This window comes from Octopus bimaculoides, chromosome 5, assembly GCF_046866305.1.
Source record: "Octopus bimaculoides isolate indiv1 chromosome 5, ASM4686630v1, whole genome shotgun sequence".
In the NCBI taxonomy this organism is placed as follows: Eukaryota; Metazoa; Mollusca; class Cephalopoda; order Octopoda; family Octopodidae; genus Octopus; species Octopus bimaculoides.
The window spans coordinates 108,423,145-108,435,602 of NC_142932.1; the positions used below are offsets into that span (position 1 = coordinate 108,423,145).

The 12,458-nt window shown below is 32.1% G+C and overlaps 1 protein-coding gene across 4 annotated transcripts in view; it reads left to right on the top strand.

Annotated features, from left to right (window-relative positions):
* Positions 1 to 9,901, top strand: part of LOC106875789 (cytoskeleton-associated protein 5) — a 92,355-nt gene extending 82,454 nt beyond the window's left edge. For 3 of the 4 annotated variants that reach the window (XM_089351819.1, XM_089351818.1, XM_089351817.1), the window contains 9 exons: positions 139 to 214; positions 1,254 to 1,442; positions 1,639 to 1,749; positions 2,586 to 2,672; positions 3,714 to 3,861; positions 5,503 to 5,633; positions 6,461 to 6,541; positions 8,118 to 8,132; positions 9,726 to 9,901. In XM_089351819.1, the coding sequence (XP_089207945.1) occupies positions 139 to 214; positions 1,254 to 1,442; positions 1,639 to 1,749; positions 2,586 to 2,672; positions 3,714 to 3,861; positions 5,503 to 5,633; positions 6,461 to 6,541; positions 8,118 to 8,132; positions 9,726 to 9,836 (949 nt within the window). In that variant the 3' untranslated portion in view covers positions 9,837 to 9,901. The remainder of the gene's footprint in view (positions 1 to 138; positions 215 to 1,253; positions 1,443 to 1,638; positions 1,750 to 2,585; positions 2,673 to 3,713; positions 3,862 to 5,502; positions 5,634 to 6,460; positions 6,542 to 8,117; positions 8,133 to 9,725) is intronic. The other variant, XM_089351820.1, reaches the window with a different exon arrangement.
* The last annotated feature ends 2,557 nt before the right edge of the window (positions 9,902 to 12,458 follow it).

The following is a 12,458-nucleotide window of genomic DNA, read 5'->3' on the forward strand; positions in this document are numbered from 1 at the left end:
AAAACCTTATTGTTATTTTAATGGTCTAAATTTATTATTGTTAAACTCCAGTCTCTTTCTGCACTGGCTCACTAATACATAACTATAAACTTAACTTCAAAATTGTAAAATTAAATGGTAATTTGTTTTTCTTTTCAGTGCTTCCATTCGCCTGCTCCATGATAGTGTTTCCAGTGAAACTTGCACACCAAAATTCATTGAAATGATCATGAAAGTATGTGAAAAATTTCATCAGATTCATTGGGTCTAATGTAGACCAGTTATTAAGAATGAATAAATCTTCAAAATCTTCTGCAGACTTTAGTTCTATCATGTTCTTTCTCTTCGTATTATCTGCTCATTACTCATTCTCATCATATTTGTTCAAACAATTACTTCTCCTTGATGGTTTCTCATTTTATCAGCTAAAAGAATATTGAATATACTAAACTTTTATGTTAAAGTAAAATTTAGAAGAGATAATTTTATTTCTTAATTATTGTAGATTCTTTTGTCTGAATTTTCTATGTTTAAATTAAGTTTAAAAACTTAATTTAAAAAAAATATAATTTAAAGATAATGTTTGGTTAGATTTCTCCAAACTGAAATTTAAGAAAAGTAGAAATGATGGTTTCACTAATTTGATAACTCCTTTATATCATTTGGATGTGAAATAATTGAAACAAGACTTTTGAACATCATTATCATTTTAAATTCACTTCCTGTGCTGGCATGGGTTGGACAGGCCATCATGGTCCAGGTTAGTTCTTGTATGGAGCCATTACTTTCAGAGATTTGGTTTATGCCCTTCTTAACACAAACTACTTTACAGAGTATATCGGGTGCATTTTCTCACGGTGCAAGCACTAGAAGAGTTGTCATGTCTATGGCAAGACTAAAGGGTTTTTTTTTCAACCTTACACATTCTCAATAATATTTCTTTTCTATATTGCTGTTTGCAATTATTTCTTACAGAAATTACAAATGCAATTTTTATCTCTTTATGTTACTCGAGATACTTATTTACAAGGCTTTAGTTGGCCCATGGTTATAGTCGGAGACTATATACTGTACAGTGGGGCTCAACCCAAAACCACATGGTTGGGAACCAAGCTTTTCATGCAAAATTTCTTTGGTGTACAAAAATATAAAAGTAGAAAAGAAAATGAAAGACCTCTATACTAATAGTGTTTGTATACTATATAAAAATGATGTTTCTATGCTAACAATGTTTGTATACTGTATCTTAATGGTGTTTGTTTCTATTATCACAGTGTATGTGGCGGATGGTTCGTATGCTCCCTGACTCAATGAATGACTTAAACACAGACAAGATCCTTCATGATATACATCTCTTCTTCAAAGCTTTTCCTGCCAACTCCTGGAAAGATCGGAGTTCTGATTTACCTTATCGTACAGTAAAGACAATCTTGCACACGCTTACCAAATTGAAAGGGAACAAGGTATTTAGATATTCATTTGGAACATTTATTTTTCTTTTGTTATGAAACATATTAAAATGTTTTTCGTTTTTATATAGAATATCTCTTTTTTTTTTATATAACAGATTATTTAAACATGTCATAACTTGTAGCTGATATTTAGATCTAACTGAGCATTATACATAATATATATATATATTGAATATTTCCTTTGTAGATTCTCAGCCATCTAACATTAGTGGATGATGAAAACTCTGAACTAGAAGCTTATTTATCAAAAATACTGAAAAGTGGTGTTGGTCAAAGTCATGATGGTCATAGAGAAGAGGTAAATTATATTCTGTATTTATATTCTGTAACTATCTTATATATTTTTCAAAATATCATTAAGTTGGATTTATAGGAATTTTGTTGACTAATTCAGTTTTAGACTCAAAGCAGTTTTGAATTTCCTCTACATGTGCTATTTTAAATGTTTGTTTTTAGGAATTTAAATAGATCAAATGCTATATTTATATATACAATGCATGTATAATACTGACATTCTGTCGGTTACAATGATGGGGATTCCAGTTGATCTGATCAACAGAACAACCTGCAAATGGCTAAGCACTCCATAGACATGCATATTCCTAATGTAGTTCTTGGGGGAGATTCAGCATGATACAGAATGTGACAAGGCTGACCCTTTGAAATACAGATACTACTCATTTTTTCCAGCTGAGTGGACTGAAGCAACAGGAAATAAAGTGTCTTGTTCAAGAGCACAATGTGCCACTGGGAAGAACAATCTAACCACTAACCGCATGTATAATGTGCATCACTACAGGTGCTATTTGCATGACACCAGTATCTGCCTTGACTAATTATCATCTTTTTTCCTTCTTGAAAATAAATTTGATTTTGATTCCAGTGACATATTGAAATAAACTTATTCTCACTCTCATTGCTCAATTTGTAGAGTGAAACACACATGGTTGTGTTGCCACAGAATATACTCTTTATTGTTTAAACACATTTCAAAGTTTCTTTTTGGTTGGTTGTTTTGAACATAAAATATTTAGGATTTGGCAAATTTGTTATTAAAACAATTTGATTTTGTCTGTTTGAACTACTGATTAAATATATTATTGTAAGCTCTAAATTTCCTCCTCTTTCTTCTAGATCAAGCATAAACGATTATCTAAGAATTCTCATGATATGCTTGCTGAAATTTTCAAGAAAATAGGGTCAAAAGAAAATACTGTACAGGTATTTATCCATTTATAATGTAAATTAATGAGTTCCAGTAAATATAGAGTAATTAGTGGATATTAAGTAAAACCATATTGCCCTTTCTACTAAATATCTAAAACTTGTCTCTATAGGTGTTAGGCCTTTTGATCTCTGCTGATGGTGACTTTAAAAGAATCAAATGTTTATCAAAGACTAGTTCTATTCTGTTCTTTCTGAAGACCATAAATTAGTTTATCCCTGAGCAGTTGTTGATTCCTTTTAAGATGTCTAGATTTGAGTACTACTTATATATCTGGCATGGTGCAGCTGTTACACTTACAGTCACTCTAAATTACATCCTAAAAAGGTGACATCAAATTGGCAACTGTCCACTTACCAGCACACTACAATTATTAGCTGTCTATCATTGTGCTGCATCTTCTTTCTCTCACTTTTACTGCAACTACAAAAATTCCTGTGAACTAGTGCTTCCCAAATCTTCCTCCTCATTACATCTATTGTATTTTCCCTCCCTATACCTTCCTTGTGAAAAACCTTTTGAAGCTGACATTTTGTCCATATTTTCTTGATATGTATCAATTTCCAGAAGTAGAAGCTGAACAACAATTACAATCTAAAAGAAACTGCTTCATCTGTGAACACTGATTACCTTCTCCTCAGCCTCAGTAATAATAAAAAGAGCGACTCTTCTGTCTCCTGGTGCAACTCAAACACTGTATGTGCTACACTCATATAGTGTAACTCTATCATTCTAGATATACTTTCTCTATCATATTATTAATTTCACTCCATCTGTTCTCTAGCAATAAGAAATACTTAATGCTGCTGTTTTTTTTTTTTTCCTACTCAGTCCCTAACATATATCTTCTTCTTTATCCAATGCTTTCTATATTTTCTTTTTATCCATGTTATCTGAGCTGTTATACAATTCTATTTTCTCAGTCTTTTCCCCTCTTACTACTATTCTTTGGTTTATGACTGTTTGTGATTTGCAATTGACTTTTCTTTTTTGCCTTTTGTATTTATCTTTCTTTTGTTTTCTTTTAATCTAATAAGGGATTGAATGAGCTTTACGATTTCAAGGAAAAGAATCCAGATGCTGATCTATCTCCATATTTAAAAAAGTCTTCAGAATTCTTCCAATCTTATATTGATAATGGTATGAAAACAATTGCTCAAGAGCGGCGACGTGGAATGAAAAAAGGTACTAAATTATTTGAATATAAAAATCTTTCTAGAATTTGGAATTAGCTTATTTAAATATACCAGGAATCTAGAAATCATAATATTGGTATTTCGGCACAGGTGTGGCTGTGTGGTAAGAAGTTTCCTTTCCCAGCCACATGGTTGAGGGTTCAGTTCCACTGCATGTCACCTTGGGTGTCTTCTACTATATCCCCAAGCTGACCAAAGTGAGTGGATTCGGTAGGAAATTGAAAGAAGCCCATTGTGTATATGCGTGTGTGTGTGTGTCCTTCCATTACTGCTGGTCAACTGGTGTTGGTTTGTTTACCTCCTGTAACCTTGCAGTTCAGCAAAAAGAGACCAACACAATAAATATCAGGCTTAAAAATAAATACTGGGGTTTTGTTCAACTAAAGCCTTCAAAATGGCATCCTAGCATGGCCACATTCTAATGACTGGAACTAGTGAAAGAATAAACGAATATTTGAAATTATATGAGTGTGGCCGTTGCCAGTACCTCCTGACTGGCCTTTGTGCCGGTGGCACGCGCACGTAAAAGCACCCACTACACTCTCAGAGTGGTTGGCGTTAAGAGGGGCATCCAGCTGTAGAAACTCTGCCAAATCGGATTGGATTCTGGTGTAGCCATCTGGTTCACCAGTCCTCAGTCAAATCGTCCAACCCATGCTAGCATGGAAGGCGGACGTTAAACGATGATGATGGTGGTGATATGTTAAAAAAAAAAATGTGGGGAGTGAATAGTTTGAAAAAATCACAGTAACTTACTATATATCTGCTGTGAAGGTCTTTGTAACTCGGATGTAAAATAATTTTACTGAAGTTGCACATTTTATCATCATCATAATTTAATGTCTGTTTTCTATGCTGGCATGCCAGAGGACTCAGGTTCCACTGTGTACTACGGCATGGTTTCTATAACTTGCTGCCAACCACTTTACAGTGTCCTGGGTGCATTTTTTATGTGGCACCAGCACCAATGAGGTCACCAAGTAACTTACAAGACAAAGATCCTTCAACTGAGATGGAGAGTAGAATTGAGTTGGGTTTGTGCCAGGTTAAATTATGGTAGAGGTACAGAAACAGGTATCTTGTTGGGGAGACACATGACTACTCAAGTTGGAAAAGTGGGGGAGAGAAAAAGATGGTAGTATTGAAGATTTGTCTGGGTATATCCTCAAGGTACATCAAATATATGTGAAGATGCCAGCATGGAAAACATATGTTAAATGATGAGGATGACGATGGTGGTGTTATTTTTGTTGTTAAGTTTACATCGCTAGCTCAGTTTTGAAAGCTTAATTTATAAACTTTATGTTCAGTTATCAAAGATATGAAGTCAGTTTTTATTTGTTGCTGTGTAAATTGACTAACTTGATTATTATTAATTATAGAGTTGTTGGCTGAAATATCAAATGAAAATTTAATGCTAGAAATAAACTTCGTAGTATATTAATTCATTAATTTTCATTGTTGTATTTGAGTTAATAATAGTTATGTTTTGTTTGAAATTACATTTTCAATCAAGAATTAAAATCAGTTTAATCATATTGTACAACTTGTGTTAATTAGAAAAGTAAAACAAAACAGTATTTCTTCTTTGTAAGTATATTCTGACAATTAAATATTATTTTTATTGCAGCTTCACACACACACCCATCAAATATTCCAAATACACACAATCAGTCACCAGATGATGAAATAGATCCTAGTGTTTATCGAGAGAGATTACGTCGCATACGAATGATGTGTGGTCTGGATAAAAGTGAAGAGGTATAAATTACTTGAAATTCATGTTTACCTAAATATTGTAGCTATTAATCCTTTGACTTTGTGATTAAATATTATGGCCATTTTGGTAATAGTGTTAGTTATCCATCAAAATATAGAATTGAAATTGTTCTTTTGCTTCTGTTATGTAAGTATGGTTTTCATATCCACTACTAAAAGTATTTGATTCTTGCTCTGTTAAAAGATATTTGATGAAATATGTGAAAAAAAATTAAGAAAATCTGAAAAATTGTTGGCTGTAAAAAAAAAAAGTGTCCCTGGGGTGTGTCCACTTCCTGCAGCATAAGGAGAGGTTTTTCAAAATCGTTGGGGTAAAACTGCTTTCTGCACTTAACAGTAATAAAATTTTGAGTGGATATATCCATTTCCCCTGTTCAAAGGGTTAATACTTCAACTTATGCACTTTTAGATTGTGATATTTTTCATTTATAGAAAAATTTTAAAATATGCTAAATTATTAACTAGTTATTTAATAATTAGACATGTGGGACTTGCTTACTTAAATATGTGAGGAATATAAAAACCACTACATTGGTATATATTTGAAATATGATGATAAAGGTACAAATTTTTTTCCCTTCATAGTTTTAGCTTTTCCTCTTGTACAAGTAGTATCCCAGTTTTTTCAGATAAAATCAAGTATAAAATAGTGTGTCTTATAGACAAGTAGATATGTTAATTTACTGATAGGAATTAATAAAAAATATTTGATCTTCTCTAGTTAGTTTTTTTTTTTTTTTTAAATGCTTTCCTGTTAAAAATACTTAAAATTACAAGTGACTTCTAATTACCTTTATCTTTTTTTTTAGGGAGAGAAAACTGACTCACCCAAACTTTCAGATGCAAGTAACACTATTAACCAAGCATTAGAAGAAGAAACCAAACAAATGGTAAATGAATTGTTACTTCATTGTTTATTTGTGACATAACACTTCTCTGGGATATATCTTTCTGCCTGAATTTAAGCCCTCAATATAACCGAGTTCTTCTTTAAGGTTATGAAGACATAACTTATTTTATATTTTACTGTTGCATTTTAATTTTTTGCTGGAGAATGTTAACAGTTTATTCTGGTGTAATTGTTTGTGATTACACCGTTGGGAAAGAAATTGTCTAAATTTTTATCATTAGAATGTGATGGATGGTAGATTTTTGAAAAGTGGGTGATTTAATCAACTTACTCCTTTTTTTCCCTCAAATGTGGGTGATAGATGTTAATTATTACATATTTTTTCATTGACTTTTAGATCTTTCATGTATTATATTGCTAACTAAAATGTGCTTCAAATAAAATCTAAAGTTTGAATTTAGGCTACTCATAACTTATTTTTTTATTGTACTGACAAGTTTGTTAAAATGACTTTATATAAATCTGTTTTGAAATTTGTGCCTCAAAAATACTCTAATTACAGTTAAATACAGATAAAATTAATGAAATGCAAAGTCATGTTAAAACATCATTGAATATTATATTATATAACTTCTTAAATGCCTATTATTATATATTTATGACTAGAAAAATACCATAATTTTGTTCATTTTGCCCTCCTTTTTTGTCTTTGTTTAAATTTCACACAGCAATTAACCACTGCCATTAGGGAGCAGTTTTTGAATGATAAAAATGATTGAGTCCAGTTCCTTCGAAAGGGATTATAAGAGAATTTAAAATGTTTCTGCTCCATTCTCTTTCTGAAAATCATCATTTTTACTTCTGCTGTGTTACTTGTTTTCACTGTCAGAAAATGAAGTGTAAACAAGAGCACTGCACTTTATACTTAGAGGCTTTTAATTTGCTGCTTTAATAAAAAATCATTCTAGTTCAGAGTCAATATTACTAAATTTGATGGTTAAAAAAAAAAAAAAAAGCAGGACATTAAAAGAAATAGGGAAAAAGGGATTTTGGGCAAACTTCTAAGAAAAGAAATCATGCTGTAATGATCTCAATGTACAAGTTTTTCCATAATAAAATCATGTTATCACAAGCTAAAAACAATTTATATTGGTGTTTAGATTTAAATATGAATAGGTAAATATAGGCAGGTGCATTGTTACTATTCGGTCATTGGAAAGATTTGGTAACAAAAGAGTTAAACATGACAAGATTATACTTTTACTTCTGTCAGTTGGGAATGGAGATAATTTTCAGGTGAGTTGTGTTTGCAACCCAATTTAGAAATTGGTTGTATCTATATCACTTCCCTGACATTGCTAATACCTTTGGGAAAAATATTAAAGTTTTAGAACATGAAATAGAATTTCATTAACAATGGTTTTAAGTTTTCAAATATTCTAATGTAACCCTTATAAATTAATGTGTACTTCTTATAAGGATAATTTTTCTGCCCCAAAATTTTCATCTGGATATTTGATGACAGATGAACAGTAATTCTCTTTTGATTTGATTTCATTTTTTTTGTTTGTTTTCTCTTTATTTTCAACTGGATTTTCATTTTGTATGTGTTTCAGGATTTTGACGACTTGGTGAGTTTGTCTTTGATGTTGGGTCTAAATGAATGCATGAGGCCTTTCACACATACCTTGTAGACTGTGCTACAACTAACCTTTCTTTCTCAAAACTTTTCACCTGCTCTTGCTTTTCATAACCAGTTTCTAACCATATTCTGTCTTCCAACAATAAGTCTGAATTAGCTCTTTTCTCAATAGTTACTCATCCTCATAACTGCAATATTTGACACCTTCATTTTGAACTATGCTTTCTCTTGCTTATTAAATCTATCCATAATAAAGCATCATTAGAAACAAAGCGTGCAGTATGTCAGGTGTCTACACTCTGCACATAAATATCTGAATTTATTGTGCTTCTTACATTCAACCTGTTTTTAACACTTTCTTGCATTCCCAGAGACAACCAATTGTAGTGTTTTGGCTGAATTTTTTAAACATTAGCTAACACTATAGCATATTAATTCTATACTACTTACAGTAATAAATAGTCTTGAAAATATGAAGATCAGTGTATTAACAGTTTATCAATTACATGGAAATATGGCAGTGTTTTTGATAGGACTTCATTCATCATCATCATCATCATCATCATCATCGTTTAACGTCCGCCTTCCATGCTAGCATGGGTTGGACGATTTGACTTAGGACTGGTGAAACTGGATGGCAACACCAGGCTCCAATCTAAATTTGGCAGAGTTTCTACAGCTGGATGCCCTTCCTAACGCCAACCACTCAGAGAGTGTAGTGGGTGCTTTTACGTGTCACCCGCACGAAAACGGCCACGCTCGAAATGGTGTCTTTTATGTGCCACCTGCACAAGAGCCAGTCCAGGGGCACTGGCAACGATCTCGCTCGAAAACCCTACAAGGCCAGTCAGGCGGTATATATATATATATATATATATATATGTCTGTATGTATTGTCGTCGTTGTTTAACGTCCGCTTTCCATGCTAGCATGGGTTGGACGATTTGACTGAGGATGGCAACACCAGGCTCCAATCTGATTTGGCAGAGTTTCTACAGCTGGATGCCCTTCCTAAAAGCCAACCACTCCGAGAGTGTAGTGGGTGCTTTTACGTGTCACCCGCACGAAGGTCAGTCAGGCGGTACTGTTTCAAATATCTTCACGAGTCGGGAGTTAACTGATTGCAGGCATGACATGATTTCTTTGGTGTTTCTTCTGTATTTGGCAATATATACACACACACATATACACACATATACATATACTATTTGAAAGTTGTATGCTCATGACACCTTGTTATTATCTCATATTTTCAATAGCCACAAATCATTTCTTATCGCTGTTTCTTCCTCACTCTCTCTCTCTTTCAAGTGCTTATAGTTTATTAAGAAAATAAATTGGAGTGTTTTTATTTTCCTTTTATTTTTATTTTCTCTTTTTTTCTTTTTTTTTTTTTAGGTAGAGAGGTTAGATTTCATACCTAATGCTTATTTTCACAAATTAATTCTGTTAATTGCATCTTGACTTATTCAATTCACAATCAATGTTGCTTCTCAGCTTCTGTTGTACTGAAATCATATCCTGATAATTTTCTAATCTTGTTTTATTGATGATGTGTTTTTTTTTTTTTTGCTATTTTCAGCCTCAGATAAATGCTCATGTCCCCCAGTCTGATAGCCGACCAATGTCAGTTGTGGCTGATGTCAGTGAACTAAAGATGCGTCTGGACAGAATTAAGAAAAACCAGGTGTGATGAAATGAAAGTAGATGTTTGAGTGGTTTCATATATATATATATATATATATATAACTTGAGCAATACCTTCAGGCCAGTTGCTTCCTTTTGGACTGATGACGCAGAGTTGTACAATATATATATATATTGTAAAGCTATTCAGCAAATGAACTGCCATTTCAGAGTTACTCATAGATATCTGGACAAAAAAAATAAGCATGTTGATTTTATATATATATATATATATATCTATATATATATGTATGTATGTATGTACGTATGTATGTGTATGTAAATGTTTTTGTGTTGTTACATTTTAGGAATGTAACAAAAGAAGATCAGATGTTTGTTGCACATAACACTTAAAAATGTTGATACATTTCTTCTTTTATACTGTTTGAGCTAAAACTGTAAACGGAATACCTTTCATATTATTACAGTAATTTCTGGGAATTGAACAGCTTTTCTTCATGTTACTAGGTCTTTTGTTTATTCTTCTTTTGCAATTGGAAAAATCTCTTGATGTGAGGTTTATATATATAATTTCTTTTTAGCTGAGTGATGGGAGCAAAAATCTTCATTAGTGAACATTATGAAATTAACGTTAAGATTTTTAATTTCCCTTCACAGGCTCATTTCTCTGATATTAAACATCAAAATTGTGTTTATTGGGATAATAAGCTTTTGTGTAATTTAGAAGTTTTCTTTTTCTCCTATGTAAAAAAAAAAAAAGCTTTATTGGTATGAAGGGCTTGTGTTAAGAGAACCAAACTAAGTTTTAAACATTCTTTAGCTGTTTTTATTTTATTTATTTATTTAGTTTTTTTTGCCAGTAGCAATATTTATAATTAATTTTATTGCAAATTTTAGTTTTCGACAACACAGTGGCTTTCTGTTCTCACCAATACCAATTCGTTTTGCAGATCATTGTTCTATTGCTATGTATGCATATTGATAAGGATACATAGTTATAACAGTGATATATGGTTGTTCCTTAAATACTTCCTTGCATAAAGAAAGAGACAAACAGCTCACATAGAAATCCCATTCTGTTGAGGCTTTCATTTTGCTCATTTAGCTCCTCTTTTTGTCTGTTCAGACAGTAATGTGTCAGCCTTCGAACAGGGACATTTAACAATACACATTCACGGGAAATTAAACTTTTGTTTCTGTGATACCAATTTGGTTTTCCACTTTACTTCAAAAGAAATCCTTTCATGTGAAAGAATATCTACTGTAATTCATTCTCTTATTTTTGTTTTCTTTTTTTAAGGAATTAGTTAACAATTTTTATTTTTCTCTTGAACACTCCTTTGTCTATTTGTTTTCATTTTTCTTTCTCTACTTTAAATAATTTAATTTTCTTCTGTTTTATTTATGCTCCAAATCAGATTTCCTTCCAATGCTTTTGATGTTTGTAAATAGTCTTAAGATAAGAAATGTATGAAATATTTTTTGCTGTGATAGTTATGGGATTTCTTTTTTTCTTTTTTTTTCTGGATTTTTTTAACAATGTAATTGTTTGTTTTTTTATCCCAAACCAGCCTTAATGAAATAGACCTACAATTAAAGGCATTCTATCTGTGACCATCTTGTCTTTTTTTTTTTTTGTCCCTGTATTTGAAACCTAAGATCACATTATCCAATGTGTTCTTTTGTAAGATGATAGGATGTGATTTGAGGGAAATTTGGTTGCTATTTCTAGCAGGTCATGCTACTATGTAGAAGCTTGTTTGTGGACACTTTCAAACTGTGGTGCAGCAATATAGTGCACTCTAGAATGGCACAGGAGTCTTACTTGCATTGTTGTTTGGAAGCTTCTTAGTTCAATGCTGTTATGTAAGATATTAATTTGTGTTTCAAGGCTGCATTGTATGGTATTTTCATAAAAGCTGATTGATTTGTTCCTTTTGTAGGAGTTGAATCCTTCCATTTGGCACTTTGTACAGGCAGAAACATTATCCGTCTGTTTTTGCTGTTAACTGACTCTCCTGTCTTTATGATGTTCCTTGAACACTCCTTTGTCTCTTTGTTTTTATGATTTCGTTATTCCTTTTCTTGTAAATAGTCATTACACACTCTCTCTCTCTCCCTCCCTCTCTCCCTCCCTATCTCTCACTCCCTCTCTCTCTGTGTCCGCACGCATGTGTGTGTGTGTGTGTGTGTGTGTGAACTGTTGGATTAACATTTTTATGTTGTTACTTCATAATTAAAATACTTGGAACACTCTTGTATTTTGGAAAAGTTTCTCGTTGAGTTTTTGTTATAGGATTCATTAGTTAATGATTAATTTAGATAATCCATTTTTTGTAATTATTCATTTATGTCAGCTGAAAAGTTTGGGAGTTTCAGTTGGTTCTTACTGAAAATTGGTACTGAATCTCGGTTACTCGTCGTCCATTTAATTTCTACTTTTGTTTTTCTTTTTTTACCAAAGGTATCTTAATCTCCTGAAGGTGTGTATTCTTAACCTCACATCACCATAACCTGCTTTTTCTTACATTTCTATTGAATAGTTTTGCTAAACAAATAGCTGTTCAATTCATAAAATAAATTGTTGCTGTTGAAAGCAACTAGACAAAAGCAATTCTTATTTTTAATTTACTCCTTCATTCTGAAAAGTTTCAGGCCTATTTCGGTG